The sequence below is a fragment of the Macaca mulatta genome, chromosome 16, assembly GCF_049350105.2.
Source record: "Macaca mulatta isolate MMU2019108-1 chromosome 16, T2T-MMU8v2.0, whole genome shotgun sequence".
Lineage (NCBI taxonomy): Eukaryota > Metazoa > Chordata > Mammalia > Primates > Cercopithecidae > Macaca > Macaca mulatta.
In genome coordinates this window covers 48833602-48860069 of record NC_133421.1, presented here as the reverse complement: position 1 = coordinate 48860069, position 26468 = coordinate 48833602, and the positions used below count along the sequence as shown (strand labels likewise).

Here is a 26468-nt window from a genome sequence, read left to right as displayed (position 1 = left end):
GGGAGCAAGATAATGTTTGTTCTGACCTGCCAAAATCCTGTGGAGATCATCTCGAATCCACATCACATTCCTGAGTACTAATGCTCACAAGGGGCTTTTGCATTAGCAGATGTGTGAAAATGCATGTACTCAGAGAATTCCCTCATGGCTTCCTATCTAAAGAAGCTCCTCTACAACAGCTCTTCCAGCCAAATGCTGAAATGACATCTCCAAGTTCAGTATACCTTCATTTAAGCCAGTGTCTGGACGGAAAAAATTCAACTGAAGGGTTTGTTATCTGGCTCAAAACCAAGGGGAGCCTCAGTGAATGTGAGACAGATTTTCAGAAGGCCTCCTATATTCTACTTCTAATCCTCAAGTCTTATCAGAGACTCCAGCAAATTTTTACTTATTCACGTCACAATTTCTAGCAATCAGATTTCACCATTTCAAATGCATCACTGGAAGATGCATGTGTATGATTTTAGTTGTGATTAAAACTGGGGGAAGGGAGACTGTTCAATACTGTTCTTATTTCAGCTGTGGCAAAACTATGCTAAAAATATTAAGAGAATCAATCCATCTTTGCATACTTTCTCCTAAATTTTCTTTTGTAAAAATATGTTTTTGGCCGGGCATGGTGGCTCACGCCTGTAATCCCAGCACTTTGGGAGGCTGAGGCGGGTGGTTCACAAGGTCAGGAGTTCAAGACCAGCTTGACCAAGATGTTGAAACCCCGTCTCTACTAAAAATCCAAAAATTAGCCAGGCATGGTGTCGGGTGCCTGTAATCCCACCCACTTGGGAGGCTGAGGCAGAGAACTGCTTGAACCCGGGAGGCGGAAATTGTAGTGAGCTGAGATCGTGCCATGGCACTCCAGCCTGGGTGACAAAGCAGGACTCTGTCTCACGCACACACACACAAAATAGATGTTTTTGAGCCTTATAACACAGGCTCACCAAAGAAAACTTTGGAAAAACTTTAAAGAAGAAAATTCAAACTGTTCATAATCCTATCACTTGGAGGTTAAACACTATTTACAATTTGATCTGTTTTCTTCGTGTCATCCATGAATGAATACCATAAAGTTATATAAATCCGTAACTACATAATTTTTCATAATACTTTTTGTACAGTTTTATACTCTTCTAAGTTCATTAAAATGCAAAGCAGTGGTTACAATCTTAAATATACAAAAGCATTAAAGAAGGGGGAAAAGAGGACATGTAGAAATGTTAAAAGGTATATTTTATTCTTTGATGATACTCTAACAATTATGACTATCTATATATCAAATAACACAACGTTGACATCATATAGCAAAACCATAGAATATAAGGAAAAATACAGAAAAATATTAGTAGCATGAGATTTTAACGTCACCATTTTTAACTCCATAACAGCTTATATGTCTATATCTACATCTATAGCTCTCTCTCTCAGAAAGCATATAACGTAACTAATGAGGTAAATCTAACTAATGAAATTGCAACTCTGTATGCTGAAAACAGAAAATAAACCCTTTTTTTTCAAGTGCCCATGAAACCTTTACAAAAATCATGAAATATTTTTGCTAAAATATAAAATTTGATCAAACCAATCTCCCAGATCTAATGAACAATTTATGGGGAATTTTAGGAACAAAAGGACACCAAGAGATCAACAAAATGCAGTCTGTGGGAAACGCTACAAGGTAAATGGCCTGGTTTCCTCAATAAAAAAACTATAAAGCAGTAAAGGAGGTGGAGGATAAACCTACATATTAAAAGAGTCTTATGAGATGTATCAACCAATTGCAATATATAGGTCTTATGTGAAACATGATTTTTAAAATGAGATGAAGAAATTTAACACGAATTGAAAATCTGATATTACATTATCATTGTTAATCTCCTCAGGCATGATAATACTTTGTTTTTTAAAAAAGTCCTTATTTTTAGAGATATGTACTAAAATACTTACAAATGAAATATCATGACATCTGGATTTGCTTCAAAATAATATGGTAGAGTAGTGGGGTAGCATGTAAAACTAGTTTGGTGATGGGTTGCTAAGTGTCAAAACTACCTGATTTTCAGGGATACATCAGGCTATTCATTCAATATTTGCACATATTTGAAATGTTTCATAACAAGGAGTTAAAGAGAAAAGCAAGCATGAATGTGTGTATGCACACACACATAAAAAAACTGTTCATAGCAAGTATAGTTATTCTTTTTTTTTTTTTTTTTTTTTGAGACTGAGTCTGGCTCTGTCGCCCAGGCTGGAGTGCGGTGGCCGGATCTCAGCTCACTGCAAGCTCCGCCTCCCGGATTCACGCCATTCTCCTGCCTCAGCCTCCCGAGTAGCTGGGACCACAGGCGCCCGCCACTTCACCCGGCTAGTTTTTTGTATTTTTTAGTAGAGACGGAGTTTCACCGTGTTAGCCAGGATGGTCTCGATCTCCTGACCTCGTGATCCGCCCGTCTCGGCCTCCCAAAGTGCTGGGATTACAGGCTTGAGCCACCGCGCCCGGCCAGCAAGTATAGTTATTCTTTTGAGGAGGTGTTTTAAGGGAAAGGAAAGATACAGGTTTGTAGCTGATATCACATTTACAACAGAACACCATTTATTCATTTTTATTTAAATTTCTCTTTTGTGTACGGAGATGTCACATAATGTTAGCAATTGTTGAATCTAGTGAGAATGTTTATATATTCACTGTACTATATTTAGAATTTTCTGTAAGTTTGAAATTTTTCATAATAAAGGGTTCTGAAATTCCTACTTACTGTCAAGTTAAAAAGTTATCTTAGCAATTCTTGCCTGTATACTTTCAGATATACGAAATAATAATTTTATCAATATTGTAAATCTACTGGTATTTTGACTGGGATTGCGTAAAAGTTCTGAATTAATTTCAAAATATCTTCAATTGTTAAAATAATCAGTCTCCTTATCCAGAACATGATATATTGTTAATTTATGTAAATAATTCTTTAATCACTGTAGAATTTCTTTATATAGGCTCTATATCTTTCTTCTTAGGGTTATTTCTAAGTATTTTATACTTTCTGGTATTATGAGGAGTGACATATTCTAAAGAATTCACCCATCTAATTAGCTTTTATTTGTTTATAGAAATAGTATGAATGTTTTACACATTTACCAAGTCTCTGATCTGTTGATAAGTTCAAAGATAATGCTCTTAAATTTTGTAAGTGAAAAAATTACATTGTCTGTAAATGGTGATTTTGTAGTTATAGCTCTTCTTTATTTTTTACATATTACTGTCTTGTCTGGAATATCTACATCTAGAGTAATTGTATAATGGTTTTAACATGATTGCCTCTTTCATGATTTTAGGAGGAATGCCAAGAGCATTTTATATTAAATACGATGTCGGTTTTTGGTTTAAGACAGCTATTATTTATTATTTGAAGAAGACATCTTTCTATTTCTAGTTATCTCAGAATAAATCTCATAAATAAATGCTAAATTTTGTCAAATGCCCTTTCAGCATCTAATGACACTCGTGTTTTCTTAGTGGACCAACAGATATTATACATTACAATAATATATATTATAATACGGGATAAATCATATTTGGTCATGGTAGGTGATTCTTTTATTGTAACATTCAGTTTGGTTGGTTGGTATTTTATTTGGTATTTCTGAATCTAAATTCATATGTAAGATTGCTACCTAGCTCTCTTTTATGTATGTTATGTTTGTTAGGTTTTAGTCATTCATTTTTAAAAGCCTCTCTGAGAGGGGATTAGAAAAACCCTGTCCTCAATAGGTGTTAAAAAGCTCCTCAATGCTAATGCTATTTATTATGAAGTAGGAAAAGGCAAGAGGCCACAGCCTGCAAGCACAAAGGTGAGATAATGGCTTCTGCATCACTTAACTGTCAGCCTTGCTTAGTGTGAAGTGTCGTGTCTAGAGACTCCCAACCAACCATCCATTTAAAAATATATAGAATATTAAAGTAATTGACAAACACAGAAACTGTCAACTTTTTGGAAGATAATTTAAAAACCATGCATTTTTGGGCTAGTGTTATTATGGAGTAAGAAACAAACAAACAAAAAAACAGATTAGGAAAAAAACAGTATCTATTTCAAATATCAGCACCAGAATCCTGCGAAGTTAGTCCCCATATCGGTAAAGGTTACTGAACATTTCTACACTTCAAGGTCTATCTATGCTTTTGTCACAACAAAAGGTTGCTCTCTCTTGCCAAAAATACAGGAATGTGCAGCCTAGCAAGACAGAAACTTTTAGACAATAATTGCTTTACTCGACCCAAACGCCATACAAAACCTTGCGGCACCCCAACCACCCACACTGGGAAAGGCCAAGGAGAGAGCCCAGACTCCACCCTTGAGAGGCTATGACAAGGTGCCCAACACCTCCATGGGGGTGGTGTTGGAGAAGGCTAAGTACAGTCAGGACTTTCGTCCCTATCTGCTGTTAACAAGAACCACCTCCTAACACACACATGCAGTTTTGGTGCAGGACAAATGCGGAGCCTGGATTTTCACCCCTGCTTGGTAGTAAGGAGGCACCACTCCTTCTCTACACTGGGGTGCTTATGAAAGAGGTCTAGGAAAGAATCCCTTTTTGGACTTTGACCGTATCATCCAGCACTAATGCACTGTCACTGGAGACTACATTGGGAGCTGGGACTTCCATCTCTCCCCATTAGGAACCTGACTGAGTGGTAACAGTAGTGTGGTAAGGAACCTGGGTTTCTACCTCTACCTAGCAGAAATGAGGTAGAACATCCTACTTCCCCTGCCATTGTGATACCACAGAAAGGCCCTTAAAACAGAAGGTTTAAGTACAATTCATATCATAGGGAAATGCCCAGCTTTCAACTGAAAATGATTCAACATACTTCCAGCCAGCAAGATATCATAACAAATGAAAAAAAGACAATCAATAGATATGAACACCAAGATGACAGAGATCCCAAAATTATTTGACAAAGACTTTTAAAGCAGCCATGATAAAAATGTTTCAATGAGTAATTATGAACATGCTAGAAACATACAAAAAATGAAAATTAAAGAAATGTAAACTTTGGGTGATAATAATACATCAATTGTCAATGCAGGTTCATCAGTTATAGCAAATATACTACTCTGGTGGGGGATCTTGATAATGGGCGAGGCTATGCATGTTGGGGGTAGCAGGGAGTATATGGAAATCTCCGCACCTTCTGCTTAATTTTGCTGGGAACCTAACTAAAATTGCTCTAAAAAACCCTGAAGCCTCATCAAAGAAATAGAAAGTCTTAGCAAAGAAGTAAAAGATATAAAAAAGACTGAAGAGGAATTTTTACTTACTTATTTACTTACTCATTTTTGAGGCAGGGTCTTGCTGTGTCACTCAAGCTGGAGTGCAGTGGTGTGATCATAGCTCACTACAGCCTCAAACTCTGGGCTCAAGCAATTCTCCTTCCCTCGGCCTCCCTAGTAGTTGGGTCTACAGGTGCAGGCGATTGCACCCAGTTTATTTTTAATTTTTTCTTGTAGAGACAGGGCCTTGCTTTGTTGCCCTAGCTGGTCTCCAACTCCTGGCTTCAAGCGATTCTCCTGCCTCAGCCTTCCAGAGTGCTTGGATTACAGGTGTGAGCCATCATATCTGGCCTCAAATGAAAACTTTAGAACTGAGAAATACAATAACCAAAATAAAAAGCTAGGTTGGTGGGTTTAATAGCAGAATGAAGAGGCACAGAAAGAATTAGTAAACTATAACACAGAGCAATAACAATTACCCAGTCTGAATAACAAGGGCTCGGGGATCTGTGAGATTATAATGAAATATGTGGCAGTTCTACCACTTTAAGCCCGAAAGGAGGGGAGGAAGGGTGTGGGTTGGAAAAGTATTTGAAAAATAATGGTTGAGTCAATATCCACATTTTGTAAGAGACATAAATTGACACATTAAAGAAGCTAAATCATGAACCTCAAACAGGAGACTTCTAAAGAAACCCACTAGAAGAGACATCATAGTTAAACTTCTGAAAATGAAAGACAAAGAAAAAATCTTGAAGGCAGTGAGAGAAAAATGACACTTCACATATATAGGAAAGAAACTTCAATTAACATCACATTTGTCATCAGAAAACAGGGAGGCTCAAAGAAAGTAACACAGTATTTTTTTCTGAGTACAGAAAGAAAAGAACTATCAACCTTGAACCCTATACCCAGCCATAATATCACTCAGTATTAAAGGGGAAATCAAAACATTTTCACATGAAGAAAGACTAAGAATTTGTTGCCAGTGGACTTACTCTAAAAGAAGATCTTTTAACAAAAGGAAAACAAATGAAGAAGTAACTGTGGAACAGTAGGAAGGAAGAAAAAACATAGTAAGCAAAAATATGGTTAAATACTATAAGCTTTCCTTCTCCTCCTGAGTTTTCTAAATTATGTTTGAGAGTTGAGGCAAAAACAACACTCTTTGGTGTGGTTCTAAATGCATGTAAGAGAATGTTGAAGATAATTTTATTATAAATCGGGATGGTAAAGGAACATATGGGGAAGAAAGGTTACACTCAAATTGGTGAAGTAATGATACCAGTAGACTGTGATAAGTTAGGTATACATAATGCAATATACATATATTGGCCACTAATAAAGATACATAAAGGACCACAATTTTTAAAACTGTATACATAATAACTTTTCAACAAATGGTGCTAGGATAATTGGCAAGCCACATGTAGAAGAATGAAACTCATCTCTCACCTTATATTTAATACAAAAATCAACTCAAGATGCATTAAAGACTTAAATCTAAGACCTGAAACCATAAAGATTCTAGAAGATAACATCAGAAAAAACCCTTCTAGACATTAGCTTAGGCAAAGACTTCGTGACCAAGAACCCAAAAGTAAATGCAACAAAAACAAAGATAAATAGATGGGACTTAATTAAACTACAAAGCTTCTGCACAGCAAAAGAAATAATTAGCAGAGTTAACATACAACCCACAGAATGGGAGAAAATCTTCACAATCTATATATCCGACAAAGGACTAATTTCCAGAATATACAAAGAACTCCAACAAATCAGCAAAACAAACCCAAACAATCACATCAAAAAGTGGGTTAAGGACATGAATAGACAATTCTCAAAAGAAGATATACAAATGGCCAACAAGCGTTTGGAAAAATGCTCAACGTCACTATGGAAATGCAAATCAAATTCACAGTGCAATACCACCTCACTTCTGCAAGAATGGCCGTAATAAAAAAATAACAGATGTTGGCATGGATGCAGTGAAAAGGAAACTTTTACATTGTTGGTGGGAATGTAAACTTCTACAACCAGAATGGAAAATGGTGTGGCGATTCCTTAAAGAACTAAAAGTAGATCTACCATTTGTTCCAGCAATCCCACTACTAGGAATCTACTAAGAGGAAAAGAAGTCATTATGCAAAAAAGATACTTGCACATACGTGTTTATAGCACCACAATTTGCAAGTCAAAAATATGGAACCAACCCAAATTCCCGTTAATCAGTGAGTAAAGAAAATGTGGTGTACACACACACACACACACACACACACACACTAGAATACTACTCGGCCATAACAAGGAATGAAATAATGGCATTTGTAGCAAGCTAGATGGAATTGGAGACTATTATTCCTTTTCTTTTTTTTTTTTTTTTTGAGACGGAATCTCACTCTGTCATGAGGCTGGAGAGCAGTGGCGTGATCTCGGCTCACTGCAACCTCCGCCTCCTGGGTTCAAGTGATTCTCATGCTCAGCCTCCCGAGTAACTGGGACTACAGACATGTGCTACCACACCCAGCTCATTTTTGTATTTTTAGTAGATACAGGGTTTCACCATGTTGGCCAGGATGGTCTTGATCTCTAGACCTCATGATCCACCCGCCTGAGCCACCCAAAGTGTTGGGATTACAGGCGTGAGCCACTGTGCCCAGCCAGAGACTATTACTCTAAGTGGAGTAACTCAGGAATGGAAAACCAAACTTCATATGTTCTCACTCATAAGAGGGAGCTAAGCTAAGAGGACACCAAGGCATAAGAATGATACATTGGACTATCAGGACTTAAGGGAAAGAGTGAGAGGTGGCAAAAGATAAAAAACTACACATTGGGTACAGTGTACACTGCTTGGGTGATGGGTGCACCAAAAATCTCAGAAATCACCACTAAAGAACTTATTCTTGTAACCAAACACCACCTGTTCCCCAAAAGCCTATTGAAATTAAAAAAAAAAAAAAACCACTACAGATAAATCAAGATAGAATTTTAGAAAATGTTCCACAACCTACAGCAAGACAACCAAAAAAACAACAAAACAAAAAACAAAAAAAAAAAAAAAAACAAGCCGAAACAAAACAAAACAACAGAGAAAGAAAAAGCAGAGAACAGAAAATAAAAAATAAAATGGTAGACTTAAGCCCTGACAGATAAATAATTATATTGATTACATTCAATGTAAATGGTCTACAAACACCAATTAAGACAGATATTGGCAGAATGGACTAAAAAACATGACTCAACTATATATATTTTTTTTTACAGGAAATTCATTTAAAACATATCAAATATAATGATACAGACACACTGAAACTAAAATGTTAGAAAAAGATATATCATGTAAACGTTACAGGAAGGAAAGCGAGGGTGGCTACCTTAATACAAGATAAAGTAGACTTTAGAGAAAAGAAAATTACCAGATAAGAGAAGGACATTATACAATGATAAAAAGTTACACAAAGAAAACACAGCAACCCTAGATGTGCATGCACTAAACAACAGAGCTACAAAGCATATGAAGCAAACCCTGAGAGAACTGAAGGAAGAAATAGACATACTTACCGTTATAGCTGGAGACTTCAATAAGTCTTTCCCAACAGGTAGATTTCTCATATATTGATGGTGGGATTATAAAATAATACAGACAGTATGGAAAATAGTTTGGAAGTTTCTTGAAAAATTAAACATATTCTTACAATGTGACCCAGCAACTGTGCTTGTGGGCCTTTAGCTCAGTGAAATGAAACTTCTTTTATCTACATGAAAACCTTTGCATGATTGTTCAAGGCAGTTTTACTTGAAATAGCCATAAACTGGAAACAGCCAAAATGTTGTATAATAGGTGAATAGTTAACTAAACTGTGTGACATCCACACCATGCAATACTACTCAGCAATTAAAGGGAACAGACTATTGATACATGCAATAACTTGGATGGACCTCAAAGGCATTATAATTCATTTTAAAAACAGGCAATATCAAAAGGTGACATACTGTAAAATTCCATTTTGTCATTCTCAAAATGACAAAATTATAGAGATGAATAGATTAGTAGCTGGCAGGGGTCAGAGATAGTGGTGGGATGGGAACTGAGTGTGGCTATAATGGAGCAGGAAAAAATGAGCGAGATATTTGTGGTGATGGAATAGTTTGTATCTTGATGATGGTAGTAGTTACATGAATCTGTGCACATGATAAAATGACACAGAAGTGGCCAGGCGCTGTGGCTCACGCCTGTAATCCCAGCACTTTGGGAGGCCGAGGCAGGCAGAAAACGAGGTCAGGAGTTCAAGACCAGCCTGGCCAAGATGGTGAAACCCCTCTACTAAAAATACAAAAATTAGCTGGGTGTGGTGGTGCACACCTGTAATCCCAGCTACTCAGGGGGCTGAGGCAGAAGAATCGCTGGAACCTAGGAGGCGGAGGTTGCAGTGAGCTGAGATCGTGCCACTGCACTCCAGCCTGGGCTACAGAGCAAGCTCCGACTCAAAAAAAAAAAAAAGACACAGAAGTATATATACACTTTAGACCAATGTCAATTTTCTTTCACCTCTGTAAAATGCAGGGAGTAATAAGTCTGCTGGGAGATGTACTCTATATAGTGGCATCATTAGGCAGGATTAGAGACTTCCTAGATGAAGTCTAGGACTACATCTAGAGACATCAGCTTGTAAGTGCAAAGAGCCACCTTCTGAAAAGCAGTGTGACATCACTAAAAGAGCTTGAGCTTCATGCTGAAGGAACTAGGAATCTAAATCCCAGTTTTCCAGTTACTAAATGTGAGACCTAGCAGAGGAGGGAAGAATACACGGGGACAGGTCTTAGCTTCCTGTGTTTAAGAGTATTTTTGTCAGAAGGGAAACACCTAACTCTGCAGCCCTTCCAACTCAAGTTGGACATCACTTTGTGTTTTTTTGTTTGTTTTTGTTTTTTTTGAGACGGAGTCTTGTTCTGTGGCCAGGCTGGAGTGCAATGGCGTGATCTTGGCTCACTGCAACCTCCGCCTCCCAGGGTTCAAACTATTCTCCTGCCTCAGCCCCCCTCCCAGGTAGCTGAGACTACAGGCACGCACCACCACACCTTTTTGTATTTTTAGTAGAGACGGGGTTTCACAAAGTTGGCCAGGATGATCTCGATCTCTTGATCTCATGATCTGCCTGCCTCAGCCTTCAAAAGTGCTGGGATTGCAGGCATGAAGCACCGTGCCCAGCCAACATCACCTCTTCTGAGAACTCTAAGACTTCCCCGAAGACTGGTGAGGTACTCCCATGGTACTATTGTCTTCTGCATGAATTAAACTTTAAACAGAGAGATGATTAATTAAAATAGAAGGCTGATTACATAATTTAAGAAACAGGCACACAATGGAAAACAATAAAGTTGTGAAAAACTGACCTGGACCCAGAATAGCCAAAGCTATCCAAAGCAACAGGAACAAAACTGGAGGTATCACATTACCTGACTTCAAATTATACTACAAAGCTATAGTAACCAAAAGAGCATGGTACTGGAATAAAAGCAGATATATAGACCAACGGAACACAATAGAGAATCCAGAAATAAATCTCTTTTTTTTTTTTTTTTTTTTTTTTTTTTTTTTTTTTTTTTTTGAGATGGAGTTTCCTTCTTGTCATCCAGGCTGGAGTGCAGTGGTGTAATAGCTCACTGTAACCTCTGCCTCCCAGGTTCAAGCGATTCTCCTGCCTCAGCCTCCCGAGTAGCTGGGATTACAGGCACCCACCACCATGCCCAGTTAATTTTTGTATTTTTTGTAGAGACAGGGTTTCACCATGTTGGTCAGGCTGGTCTCGAACTCCTGACCTCAGGTAATCCACCCTCCTCAGACTCCCAAAGTGCTGGGATTAAAGGCATGAGCCACTGCACCTGGCTGAGAACCCAGAAACAAATCTATCCACCTACAATGAACTCAATTTTGACAAACGTGTCAAAAACATACACTGGGGAAAAGACAATCTCTTCAATAAATGGTGCTGGGAAAACTGGAAATCCATAAGCAGAAGAATGAAACTAGACCCCTATCTCTCACTATATACAAAAATCAAATGAAAAATGGATTAAAGCAGGGGGCCCAACCCCCACATCATGGACCAGTACTGGTCATAGCCTGGGTCACACAGCAGGAGGTGAGTGGCAGGTGGCTGAGCATTAATGCCTGAGCTCCGCCTCCTGTGAGATCAGTGGTGGCATTAGATTCTCATAGGAGCACAAACCCTATTGTGAACTATGCATGTGAGGGATCTAGGTTGCATGCTCCTTATGAGAATCTAACTAACGCCTGATGATCTGGGGTAGAACAGTTTCATCCAGAAACCATCCCGTCCCCCACCCTGGTCCATGGAAAAATTGGCTTCCATGAAACTGGTCCCTGGTTCCAAAAAGGGAGACCACTTGATTAAAGCCTGAAATCTAAGACCTCAAACTATGAAACTACTACAAGAAAACACGGGGAAATGCTCCAGGACATTGGTCTGGACAAAAATTAATTGAGTAATACCCCATAAGCACAGGCAACCAAAGCAAAAATGGACAAATGGGATCACATAAAGTTTAAAAGCTTCAGCACAGCAAAGGAAACAATCAACAAAGTGAAGAAACAACCCACAGAATGGGAGGAAATATTTGCAAACTACCCATCTGACAAGGAATTAATAACCAGAATATATAAGGAGCTCAAACAACTCTATAGGAAAAGATCTAATAATACCATTTTAAAAAGGGCAAAAGATTTGAATAGACATTTCTCAGAAAAAGATATAAAAATGGCAAACAAGCATATGAAAAAGTGCTCAACATCATTGATCATCAGAGAAATGCAAATCGAAACTACAATGAGATATTAGCTCATCCTCGTTAAAATGGCTTACATCCGAAGGACAGGCAATAACAAATGCTGGCAAGGATGTGGAGGAAAAACCTCATACACTTTTGGTGGGAATGTAAATTAGTACAACCACTATGAGGAACAGTTTGGAGGTTCCTCAAAAAACTACAACTAGAGCTACCATACAATCCAGCAATCCCACTGCTAGGTATATACCCAAAAGAAAAGAAATCAGCATATTGAAGAGACACCTGCATTCCATGTTTGTTGCAGTACTACTGTTCACAACATCCAAAATTTGAAAGCAAACTAAGTGTCCCATCAATAGATGAATGGATAAAGAAAATGTGGTACTTACACAATGGAGTACTATTCAGCCATAAAAAAGAATGAGATCCTGTCATTTGCAACAACATGGATGAAACTGGAGGTCATTATGCTAAGTGAAATAATCCTGGCACAGAAAGACAAACATCACATGTTCTCACACATTTGTGGGATCTAAAAATCAAAACAATTGAATTCATGGAGATAGAGAGCAGAAGGATGATTACCCAAGGCTGGGAAGGGTGGTGGGAGGGTAGCGGGGAGGTGGAGAGGATTAATGGGTACAAAAGAATGGAATTAATAATAAGACCCAGTATTTGATAGCACAACAGGGTGACTGTAGTCATAATAATTACACATTTTAAAATAACTAAAAGAGTATAATTAGATTGTTTGTAACACAAAGGATAAATACTTGAGGGAACAGATACCCCATTTTACATGACGTGACTATTATGTATTACATGTCTATATCAAAACATCATATATATACGATGTAATACCCCAGGTGTGTGTGTGTGTGTGTGTATGTGTGTATATATATATATATATGATGTAATACCCCAGGTATGTATGCGCGGTGGCTCAAGCCTGTAATCCCAGTACTTTAGGAGGCCGAGACAGGCGGATCACGAGGTCAGGAGATCGAGACCATCCTGGCTAACACAGTGAAACCCCGTCTCTACTAAAAAATATAAAAAACTAGCCAGGCGAGGTGGCAGGTACCTGTAGTCCCAGCTACTCGGGAGGCTGAGGCAGGAGAATGGCATAAACCCGGGAGGCGGAGCTTGCAGTGAGCTGAGATCCGGCCACTGCACTCCAGCCTGGGCGGCAGAGCGAGACTCCGTCTCAAAAAAAAAATATATATATATACACTCCTACTATGTACCCACAAAAGTTAAATTTTTAAATTAAAAAAAAAAACTGACATGGAGGCTGTGGTGCATGCTTATAGTCCTAGTTACATGGCAGGCTGAGGTGGGAGGATCTATTGAGCCCAGGAGTTCAAGACCAGCCTGGCAACATAGCAAGAACCTGTCTCTTAAACCAACAAACAACATTGACATGGAAGGATATTCGTGATATACACAGAGTCAACGAATTTGGAAGTATATATACCAAAGGTTTATCTTTAGATGGCTCTGAACTCCCTCTCTCCCTTCCCTCCCTGCTTACCTTCCTTCTTATGTATTCTAATGCTTTTAAAACAACCATTGTTTATCTGCAACATATGAAATGTGCAATACAAATATAAAAGATTAATCATCCTCATATATGAGATCTGAAAATCAATGAGGGCTGGGCGCTGTGGCTCACGCCTATAATCCCAGCACTTTGGGAGGCCAAGGTGGGTGGACTACTTGAGGTCAGGAGTTCGAGAGCAACCTGGCCAACAACGGTGAAACCCCATTTCTACTAAAAGTACAAAATTAGTTGGGTGTGGTGGCATGCACCTGTAATCCCAGCTACTCGGAAGGCTGAGGCAGGAGAATTGCTTGAACCTGGGAGGCAGAGATTGCAGTGAGCTGGGATCCTGCCACTGCACTCCAGCCTGAGCGACAGAGTGAGACTCCGTCTCAAAAAATCAAATCAAACCAATAAGAATAGAAAAACTTCAAGATGGTCAGTGGCCAATTAACACTTCTGTTCAATGTTCAACCTCAATAGTAATCAAATAAACATAAATTAAAACTGCTTTTCTTCAAATAAAACTTATTATTGTTCTTTTTTTTGTTTGTGGTCACAGTATATAAAACAAAATTTACCATTTTAACCATTTTTAGGAATACAATTCAGTGGCACTAATGACATTCACAGTGTGGTACAACCATCACCTCTTCCTATTCCCAAAACTTTTTTTGTTTTTATGAGATGGAGTCTCACTCTGTTGCCCAGGCTGGAGTGCAGTGGTGCAATCTCAGCTCACTGCAACCTCTGCCTCCTGGGTTCAAGCGTTTCTCCTGCCTCAGCCTCCTGAGTAGCTAGGACTACAGGCGTGTGCCACCACATTTGGCTAATTTTTTTTTTTTTTTTTTTTTTTGTAGTTTTAGTAGAGATGGGGTTTCAACATGTTGGCCAGGCTGGTCTCAAACTGCTGACTTCAAGTGATCCACCTGCCTCAGCCTCCCAACCCAAACTTTTTATCTTTTTAATCTTTTTAATCACTTCCCAGACCCTGTAACTAGTAAGCAATAACTCTCCATTCCCCTATTTTCCCCAGTCCCTGGTAACCTCGAGTCTACTTTCTACGTCTACAGATTTGCCTATTGTATAGTTTTCACATAAGTAGAATCATACCCTGTTTGTCCTTTTGTTTCTGGCTTAATTTAGCAGAATGTTTCCAAAGTTCATCTATGTTACAGCATGTATCATACTTCCATTCTTTTTTGTGGCTGAATAATGTTTCTTTTTTTCTTTCCTTTTTTTTTTGAGACAGAGTCTCGCTCTGTCACCCATGCTGGAGTGCAGTGGTGCGATCTCAGGTCACTGCAAGCTCCACCTCCCGGGTTCACGCCATTCTCCAGTCTCAGCCTCCCAAGTAGCTGGGATTACAGGCATCTGCCACCACGCCCGCCTAATTTTTGTATTTTTAGTAGAGAAGAGGTTTCACCATGTTAGCCAGGCTGGTCTTGATCTCCTGACCTCGTGATCCGCCCGCCTTGGCCTCCCAAAGTGCTGGGATTACAGGCGTGAGCCACCGCGCCCAGCTCTTTTTCTTTTTTTTGAGATACAGTCTCTTTCTGCCCCCCAGGCTGGAGTGCAGTGGCGCAATCTCAGCTCACTGCAATCTCCGCCTCCCAAGTTCAAGCAATTCTCATGCTTCAGTCTCCCAAGTAGCTGGGATTACAACCACCTGCTACTACCCCCAGCTAATTTTTGTATTTTCAGTAGAAATGGGGTTTTGCCATGCTGGCTAGGCTGGTCTCAAAACTCCTGACCTCAAGTGAGTGATCCACACACCTCAGCCTCCCAAATTGCTGGGATTGCAGGTGTGAGCCACTGCGCCCGGCCTGAATAATGGTTCATTGTATGGACAGTCCACATTTGGTTTATTCCGTTCTTCTTTTGGTGGATACTTGGGTTGTTTCCACATTTTGGCTATTGTGAATAATGCTGCAATGAACATTATCATACAAGCTTACTGTTTTCATTTTGTTGTTGTTGTTGTTGTTATTTACCTAGGAGTTCAATGGCTGGATAATATGGGAATTCTAGATTTTGGTTTTTGAGGAAATGCCAAACTGTTTTCCACAGTGACTATACCATTTTACATTCCTACCAGCAATGTAAGAGAGAGAATTATTGTTTTTAGTCTACCAAATTGAAGTCCTTAAAAAAAGTAAGCCTAGTGTTAGCAAAGCAAGACTAAAGGAAGGAAATGAGGAACATCAAACTTAGCTAAATGAAGCACAAATTGATAGAACTTTACTTAGGGCAACCTGGCAATATGTAAACATAAAGTGACTTAAAAATATACATATTCTGGAGCCAGAATTTCCACTTCTGGGAATTTATCCTAAACAAATAATCACAGATAACAACAAAGATTTATATATAGGAATGTATTTATTCTAAATTATATGGGAAAAAATTCTAAGCAATCTGAAAGTTTAATGATAGAAAATCAGACAAATAAATGATCCAGCCACCATTAAAATATCTATGTCTTCAAAAATATTTAATGACTTGAAGGAAATCCGCTGACAATAAATCAAGCAAGTTTCAAAATATAATTTTTTCTACAAATGTCCTCCACTCCTTATCCATGAGGATATGTTCCAAGACCCCCAGTGGATGCCTGAAACCATGGACAGTACCAACACTATACACCCATGCGTTGCTTAACAACAAAGATGTGTTCTGAGAAAGTGTCTTATTAGGTGATTTCATCACTGTGCAAACATCATAGAGTATACTTGTATAAACCTAGATGGAATAGCTTACAACACACCTAAGCTATATGCTATAACTTCTTTTATTACTCCTAGGTGAAAAATCTATACAGTGTGTTACTGTACCGAATACTGTAGACGACTGTAACACAATGGTAAGTATTTGTGTATCTAAACATAGAAAAGGTACAGTAAAAATCTGGTATTATAATTTTACCAGAACACTGTTGCACGAGCATATAAGGTCCACTGTTGACTGAAAGGTCATTATGCCATACATGACTGAATACACCATGTTTTTTCCTATATGTGCAGACCTATGATACAGTTTAATTTATAAGCTAGGCACAAAGATTAACAACATAACTGGTAATAAAATAGAACAATTATAACAATATGCCAGCATCAACCCTTGTGCTTTGGGGTCATTAAGTAAAATAAAGGTTACCTGAATACAAGCACTGTAATACCGCAACCAAGATGGCTGCCAAGTGACTAAAGGGTAGGTAGCATAGACAGCCTGGAGATGCCAGACAAAGGGATGATTCACGGTCTGGGAGGGACGCTGTAAGATTTCACCAGGCTACTCAGAAAGGCACAAAATTGAACATGTATGAATTGTTTATTTCTGGACAATATTTTAAATAAAACATCAATATGAGACAAATGAATTTAACCAAACATCCCTAGCTGCCTTTCTTTCCCAAAGTGTACCAGTACTAAAGCTCTTTCACTTTTTTTTTCTTTCCATTTTTCCCCAACACTGAAATCAAGAGGTATAAGAATTCTGTGGGTTTAGGCCAGGCACGGTGGCTCACACCTGTAATCCCAGCACTTTGGGAGGCCGAGGCAGATGGATCACCTGAGGTCGGGAGTTCAAGATCAGTCTGACCAACATGGAGAAACCCCATCTATACTAAAAAAATACAAAATTAGCTGGGCGTGGTGGCACATGCCTGTAACCCCAGCTACTCGTGGGGCTGAGGCAGGAGAATCGCTTGAATCCAGGAGACAGAGGTTGCTTTGAGCCAAGATCATGCTATTGCACTCCAGTCTAGGCAACAAGAGCGAAACTCCGTCTCAAAAAAATAAAAAAAAAAAAATTCTGTGGGTTTTTCCTCTAGTGTCAGCATAGTAGTCATGGCCTTTCATGGGTCTGTTTTTCTAGCCGCATTCCACTTAAGTTTTATTGAAAACCTCACAAATGAAACTAGCTCCTCCTAGGTTTTTCTGTGATCACTTAGTTTAAAGAAATTAAAGGTCTGAGGAAAGCAAAGGCCAGGTTTTGGGGTAAACCACCTGAGTGGAAAACTGGGCTGGTACAAGGCAGTTTTCCAATGTGCTGTGCCCTGCGGCAGGGTAGTTTTCAATAAATGTAAGTAGGGTATATTTAAATAGCACCCAATTCACTTTTTATTCTCATAAAAAGGGAGGGATGAAAGAGATGGAAATGCAGATATGGTTCCATAAAAAGCCACAGCTGAGCCAATAGCAGTAAGGAAACCCACGGAGGTTACCTGAAGTATGTATTACACAGCTTGTGATGAGAAAAAGCCTCATGACTTTTCCTACCCTCAGCTATTCCTAGTTTTATTAAACAACCTGGTATCCTAGCAAAAGACACTACTTACTTCCACCAGGAAATCTTTTTTTGCAGTGGTTACTTGCAGAACCATCCAACACTTAGGTTTACTGGGCTTACTTTTAAGAATGCTGTGCTCCAGGGCTGGGCAAAGTTACTCTGCTAAGTAAAATGTTGTAAAGTTGTAAGTATTTTTTTATGGAGAGGGAAAATATTTTTCATTTCTTTAAAGCTTTAAGATGACCATCTTTAAGATGACCAGTCCTTTAATGAAGCAGAATTGATGGGGGTAATGCAGAGGATCTCTCACAAGGTGACATGTGATACCCAGTTTGGAGCTCAGGGTGTTGACACAGATCCTAAGTAAATGACACTGCTATTTGATCCAATAAATGATGAAGTATGAGATGAAGTGCAGATCTGAAAGGCATATATCTCAATCCCCAAAGGCTGCCTCAAATAGTAACTACTGATGTTCCAAGGCATTTGCCCTATGTTCTACAATGAAACAAACACTTTAAAGCCATCCTGTGGTATTTCCTTACTTTAATTTCAATTGGAAAAGTTTCTTTATACAGTTATACAAGATGAAAAAGTCATAGAGATCTGCTTTTTTAAAAAAAAGTTTTTAAAAAATAAAAGCAGAAAAATATGTCTTAGTTACTCCTTGGTCAAGGTCTTTCCTCCTAAAACACTGGAATAAACCTCTCAGCATCTTTGCTGACATGAGTCTGTGGGTGGGGAGGTGGAATGGGAGAGAGGACATCAAGCCCACCCAACTCCTGGAATTTTTACAGAAAAGACAAAACTTTCCAAGTGAAATAGTCATTTTGGTAAACGAAACCATTTGTAACTTTAGAGAAGTTTTTTCTTTTATTCCAACATATCATAAGAAAAATCCACACTGTGCTTCTAATAGGCTATAAAGCTTTGGTTTAAAGATGGGTCAACAAGAGCTAAAACCACTAATGTCATACTTGGAGAAGCAAGAGTGGAGGGCAGTGACGTCCCAACACTTCCAGGATCCCAGTGAAAAGTCTCACCCAGGCGAAAGACTATCTGCCAAATTTATGCCAAGAACAAAGTTTTATAGCCAAGTTAAAATCTTTTCTGTATTTAGGGACTGATATAAAAATAGTAGCATTTTCTGCATCCTCGAGAGAGCCTTTTCCTTATAGAGATGAAACAGGATTATCAAAATAGGAAGATAGTTGCTGTGAGGGAGAGACAGAAACAGGACAAACTGAAACAGAAAAAAGAACATGAAAGACAAAGAGTAAGACGGAGTGAAAAACACATATAAACAGTCAGTCTGACATGCTCAGGACAGTCATCTGTTCCTCTGCAAACCAAATAGCTTTTCTTTGCCTTTTTAGGCTGAGCAAAACATATTTGCATGTAAAAAAATATATAACTAAAGTTAAATCCATTTGGGCAGCAGTATTTTGAGGTTCTTTTTTTTAAGAAGAGGGGACTTAGGGAGTTAATTTCATTCCTTAGTCCCAGCCAAAAACCTCCATGAACTGGTTAATTTCAGGTCAGTAGGAGTTCCTGGAGTTAAAGAGTAAAAATGTCAACATACTCCTTACTAAAGCCACAGTGATGAATACTTTTCCCTTAAAGGATTCTCAGAGCTGCCTCAGACTACTGCAAATGTATCCAAATGACAGAGGATCACAGATTTTAGAATAAGAAGGGTGTTTGAGCATTTAATATACAAACTTACTACAAGAGTCAACTGAGGATTAGGAGACACACTGTTACACCAGCATAACCTAAGATGGGAAAAACTGAATGGCAGGGATGCGGGTATAAGAGAATGATTTCTAGGATTTAGATTCTTCTCTGAAATATCAGAATATAATCTGTTATTGGAACATATCTTCATACCAAAGCACATTATAGCTAAAAACACAGGCTCCGGAATCAGACTGCTATGGGAATTCAACCTGGAACCTATCACATTTCAGTCTGTTTGCTCGACTGTAAAATGGGGACAATAGTATAACCTATCCTCTTAGGATGCTCATCATACATTATAATACACATGAAGAGTAAAACTAAAACTTTGGGACAGACAAAAAGGAAGTATTTTATGGAAAGAAGGTAAGGTGGTGACAACTGACATTTAATGAGTCCTTGTTATGTACCTGAACTATGGCCAGAAGATTTACAAATGTTGTATCTATTAATTTTTACAACAGCAGAGACAGATGTTCCTATACTCTCTACACCTAACCACAAAGTTCATGCACTTGCATTACACACGTCTATTCAAAAAATTTCTCAAAAATGGACTTTAACAACGAGCTACGTAAAACATGTTCATGACAAAAAAAATTCAGATGACACTGTCAAAGGTGGGAGCTACGTAGTATACAGTACTTAATTTCTCTGAATCACACCTTCTTCTGAAAAAATGGAAATTGTAACAGTGCTTTTACCTCATAATATTTTATGAATACAGGTGATAATGCATGTGAAATGCTTAGCATAGTATATTCAGCAACCAAATGTTACCTAAAACCACTAATAGTTCATTATATACAATTTAATATGCATATAGGAGAGAAACTCTATGAGCTGCATATAATTCAAGAGTTAAATACAGATGTTAAGTATCCCATTTAACTTTTAATTCCATAACTTTTCAAGAATAAACCTCTCCAAATAGGTTTCCTTCATGAAAACAGATGCATACAATTCAAAATTATATCAGCTTATGTTAATTTTCATGATCACAACCTCAGAATAGTTTTATCTCAGCTAAGGACATCTACTAATTTGCATATAGCTATTTTTGTGAATGTTAATAGTATTGCATTCAGGAGGTTCCTTAGTAATTTCTTATTTTTATTCTTGAGACCATATATGCTAAAGTAAACTACAGTGAAAATTACACCATCCATAGAAGGAACTGATAAAGGTATCATCCCACAGCCTTTCAATTTATTAGTATTTTTATCATATCAACGAACTAGAAGGCAAAACCTAGTTACCATTTTGCAGATGAATAAACAGAGGCCAAAGATGAGCCAGTTAAAGGCACTGCAGTCCCCACGCATCAATGGGTACACTTTCATATCTGCACTTCCTTAAATTTCTTAAAAAGCCAAATATTATTCTGAAATCGAGGTAGGGAGGTACTTCTGAATACATCACACAAAACAAACCAGAATTTTAAAATGTGAAACCACAAGTCAAGAGGATGAGAGCTGAACAGCTCTTATAAGTTTAAAAGTGGTTAAGAGCTCTTAGATCTTTATAGTAATAAATATTGTAGTGTACAATGGTCCGTTGGGAATCCCCACTCATATGTTAGTCCATGATTGAAGATCAAGGCGTCAGGTCCATTTAGAATCAGTGTATTTTGGGTATGTTTTAAGCTTTAATCCGTATTTTGAAAAAACAGTTAACAACATTTCTAAGGGAAATATAATCACCTTGATTACCTTGCAGTCCTCCACCGCTCACTATAGAGTGAATTGTGAGTTTCAAACACTGGTATTCCTTTATTTTGAATTTTCCCGTAAGTAGATGGAAAGGGGATGTGACCTTGGCCAATCACCATTCTTAAGTGGAAAGCCTTTTTCAGCTTAAGAAACCATTACCTGATTGACAGTGGCCTTCCTAGCTGAAAATAACTGTTCACTACTTAAAGGTAGTGTCTGTGAGATGCAGGTATAGTTAGGAGAGCCTTGATTGTAACAGTCTTCCATCATCAAAATCTCATTGAAGAGGTTTTGCCAGTGTTCTCTTAAAATAGAGGTGCCATTCCAGGGTGGAGGTGATGCATTTTGTGTCCTCTATGATACAACAGTGTATGATAAAAAGAATAAATATAAATAGTCCCCAGGTCACATACACGCCCTGATGATTATATGAATGAAATCAAGGTTGGCTGAGAGATGCTGTTCAAGATCCTGGAAAAAGTGAAGGTTTCACAGATTCACACCTTTGCTCTACCATCTGCTAGCTCTGTGACAGTAGACAAGTTATTTAAATCTCTTAACCTCAGCATCGTCAATTGTTGAAAAAAAATCTAAAAAGTATGTTGTTAAAAACAGAGTTTAATTTATGCTTGCATGGATAGCGTATGGCCGTGTTGTAAAGGACTCTAGTGGAAAGATGGTCTCCTTGTCACTTCTGCTCCCTAGCCACACAGTTTCTCTTTGAAGAGGTAATTACTGTTTCCAGGCAAATGCAAGAACTTGGTTTCAATGTTCCATGATGAAATGTCGAATTCATTAACATTTGTTGAGTGTCTATTATGTGTCAGAACCATTCAGGGAGCTACGGGGAGTAAAAAGATGAGTTCAGAGTCTAGAATGAAAAACAATACTCAACTAATTTTAATATGAGATGGTATACATAACAGTAAAAGTTTAAGAACAGAAGAGAACATAAATTAATTTATTCAAGGGGGTGGGTTGGAATAAAGAGTAAGATTAAGAACACGTTTCAAGAGAAATGAAAAGTTTCAGGCACCATAGTAAGTTCTCTCTGGCTTAAGTCATCTGATTCAGGAACTGGGCCCCTCTCATGGCTATAAAAACTCTAATTTGAGGTACTGACTCATGGCTATGAATTTCTAACATAGGAAAAGGAAAAGGTAGCCCAAATAGAAGGTCAAAGGGTTCGCTATTTCCTCTTTAGGTAGAGAGAAACAGAAGAGTAAATGGGTTCTGTTCCCGATCTTACAAGCATTCATTTGAGAACTACATAAACTCATCTAAAGAAGGGATAACTAACTAGAAAGTTCAACTTTCTAGTGTCAAGTATAACTTAGTGTTCTCTACAATCTTAACATTGAACAACTGTTGCCTTTCCAAATATTATAGAACACCAAAGTAAAATAGGTTTAAGACTCAAGACGCCACTTCATACAACAGAAGTCAATTCTACCATGTTTCTTGTAGCTGTCTAGAACATAAGTACAAGTAACTAAACTGCAGTGACACAACTAAAATTTTGGGAATTCTTCAACAAAATGTTTTGGCTTAATGGAACTTAGGGTCAGTTCTCCATATGCCAATGTCCTGTGTCCAAAATGGGCTAGCTTCAAAGGCAGCCCAAAATATCCCTAAAATTATGTCTGAAAGTTAGCCTAGTAAGAGCAGAAAGCAAAAGCATGTCCATTCTTTTCAGCAGATGTTTACCAGTCTTGACCATAGATCCCAAAAAGCAAGACTTTGCTAGAGTTAATGCTTTATAAGGATAACCTTAAAACAAATATCTCCATGCTAAGCCTAATAGAATGAAAGCTTGTATCAAAAAAATATTCTGTTTAAACATAATGCTGCTTTAAAAGAATAACGTAAAAGATAATTTGAAATGCTTTGTCAAATATTTCATTTGATTACACAATTGACCATAGGCCCAAACAAAGGAATAGTGACCATAACATAAGGGCAAACCTAATTGAGGACCAGGTTTAAGTCAGGTAACGAAGATAAAGATTCAGCATTACCAACTTTTTTTTTTTTTTTTTTTTTGAGACGGAGTCTTGCTCTGTGCCCCAGGCTGGAGTGCAGTGGCGCGATCTCGGCTCACTGCAAGCTCCGCCCCCCGGGTTCATGCCATTCTCCTGCCTCAGCCTCCCAAGTAGCTGGTACTACAGGCGCCCGCCACCACGCCTGGCTAGTTTTTTGTATTTTTTTAGTAGAGACGGGGTTTCACGGTGTTAGCCAGGATGGTCTCGATACCAACTTTTAATAATGTTATGATATTTAAAGCCTTATGTTTTATAAGAAATCAACAATGGTTATCATTGTTGATTATCACTATCATTATTAATCAGATATCGAGAAATATTGATTACCTGCTCTGTGGAAGGTACCAATACCAGGCAAAGGGAGATATGAAGACAGCCCTTGTTCTCAAAGAGTCCTTTATTATAAGCCATTACTTTTCCCCATCTGTTCCAAGCATGCTACATAAAGGGTAATCCAATAATAATGCCATCCAGGGTTATCTTTTTTCTTTTTTTTTTGAGACGGAGTCTTGCTCTGTCGTCCAGGCTGGAGTGCAGTGGCTGGATCTCAACTCACTGCAAGCTCCGCCTCCCAGGTTTACGCCATTCTCCTGCCTCAGCCTCCCGAGTAGCTGGGACTATAGGTGCCCGCCATCATGCCTGGCTAATTTTTTGTGTTTTTAGTAGAGACGGGGTTTCACCGTGTTAGCCAGGATGGTCTCAATCTCCTGACCTGGTGATCCGCCCACCTCGGCCTCCCAAAGTGCTGGGATTACAGGCGTGAGCCACCGTCCCCGGCCCATCCAGGGGTATCTTAAGCCAAGCAGTAACAGAACAATCAGCATCCACACCTACTATTAAGGTGTTTCATGCTTCCACTTTTACCATTTTCATTTGGCAAGGAAATCCTGATCACATAGCCTAAAAACATTTAGAGACTTAAGAACTGCTATCAGTATCATCTCCTTCTACTCACTCTTGTCCATGGATCATGGATGCCATAAAATCTGCTAACCTAATTTCTTTTTGCAGCATACCACTTAATTGCAGGAAAAGCTCAAACTCAAATGTGTTATTATTTAAAGCTAAGCCTCACTTCAAATTGAGGTATTTAGGTTTTGAAAAATTCCTCCCCAAAATTCTACTCTGGTATTAGAAAAATCACAATTACAAGCCACAGAATATTAAAGTCACAACTTTGGCAAAATATCAGGATCACTTCAGGGGTGAGATTTGAACTTCAGCACGCAAAACCAAAAATACAATATTCTAATCCTATAGTATCACTCTCTTCTGTGATGATTATTAAGGCCCCTTAAATACTAAGAACAGAAAGAGGGACAAAGCCTCTATTTTTCTCCTCTCCATGCACAACTCAGTTCCAATGTTATGAATATATGCATGTTCTATAACAAAAAGCTACCTTCAAAATGTCCAAGTAACTATAGGTTCAGGTCAAGAACTCCAGACCATATTGATTACATCTCTATGCAAGAAGGACCCTCCAGCACCATTTGTATCCACTATGACAGCTTTTAAGGATCTGTGACATTAAGAATTTTCAATACTATCAATGCCAGGAATGGAAAGCCAATGACCAGTCAGGCCTGTCAGTTGTTGCCTAAAGCAATAAGGACAAGCTGGGAATTCATCACACTGGAACTTCATCTGCCAGCTGCATTCACACATTTTCACCACCTGAATAGTTGATTCTCTTCAACTCCCACATGGCTCATTTCAGCATACAGTGTTTTGAAATGAATATTTGATTAGGCAGGGTAGAAAGAGGTTTGAACTTATCTGAGGTGTCACCATAATGCACTTTAAGTAATTTTAAGTATCAGGAGCTAGGTGTCCTGTTCTTTCGCTATTGCTGAAATGGACCTGTGATCCTAATTAAACAAGATTAAATGAGATGAGACATGTGGCAAGACCTAGCACAGTGTTGGGCACCTAACTGTTTATAAATTATACTGGTTTCCCATCTCTTTTACTTCTGTCTATTGAAAAATATCCTGAAGATTCCTCATAGAGCCTCCTGATTCAGAGACAGGGATCTCACACTGCCAAGGAAACTTAAAAATCACCCTGCTACTTTTCCAATTTCTCTTTTTATCAAAAGTCCAAACCATCACTTACATATAAACCTAAGAAATAACGAGGCCGGGCATGGTGGCTCATGCCTGTAATCCCAGCACTTTGGGAGGCCGAGGCGGGTGGATCACGAGGTCAGGAGATCGAGACCATCCTGGCTAACATGGTGAAACCCCGTCCCTACTAAAAACACAAAAAATTAGCCGGGCATGGTGGCGGGTGCCTGTAGTCCCAGCTACTCAGGAGGCTGAGGCAGGAGAATGGCATGAACCTGGGAGGCAGAGCTTGCACTGAGCCGATATCTCGCCACTGCATTCCAGCCTGGGCAACAGTGTGAGACTCCATCTCATAAAAGAAAAAAGAAAAAAAAAAAAAGAAATAAACAGAGTAGGCTTCTTAAAATTCCTTCCTTATGTTTAGATCTGAAGAGTTTGATTATGATATGCCTAGGTATGGTTTTCTTTGTGTTTATTAGTATCTCAGCATATAATGAGTTTCTTAAAACTTTGACTTATGTCTTTCATTAATTTTGGAAAATTCTCAACCCTTCATGTATTTCTTTTGCCATATTCTCTTATTTTCTTTCATATATGTGAAATAATTACACAGATGTTAGTTTGATATTGCTATAGTTTGATATACCACTCACACTGAGTTCTGTCTTACTTCAGTATTTTTCTCTTTCTGCTTCAGTTCTGATAAATTTTTACTTATCGAACATTATACTTAATAGTGAAATCATAAACCCTTCCTCCTAGGGTTTATGAAGGGTTGAGAAGTGTTGCAGGAAGTCAGGGAGCCTGAACAGAGGGACCGGCTGGAGCCACGGCAGAGGAACATAAATTGTGAAGATTTCATGGACATTTATCAGTTCCCAAACAATACTTTTATAATTTCTTATGCCTGTCTTTAATCTCTTAATCCTGTTATCTTTGTAAGCTGAGGATGTACATCACCTCAGGACCACTGTGATAATTGTGTTAACTGTACA

General features: G+C 38.5%; 1 protein-coding gene across 20 annotated transcripts in view; it reads right to left on the bottom strand.

The window, feature by feature from the left end:
- BCAS3 (BCAS3 microtubule associated cell migration factor) overlaps positions 1-26468 on the bottom strand; it is a 712862-nt gene that overhangs the window by 273783 nt on the left and 412611 nt on the right. Inside the window, exon 23 of one of the 20 annotated variants that reach the window (XM_077970824.1) lies at positions 21279-22203. The exons of the other annotated variants lie outside the window; for them this stretch is intronic. Coding sequence (XP_077826950.1) covers positions 22196-22203 — 8 coding nt within the window. The 3' untranslated portion in view covers positions 21279-22195. Of the gene's footprint in view, positions 1-21278; positions 22204-26468 lie in introns of those variants that run through there. 20 annotated transcript variants of the gene reach the window in all.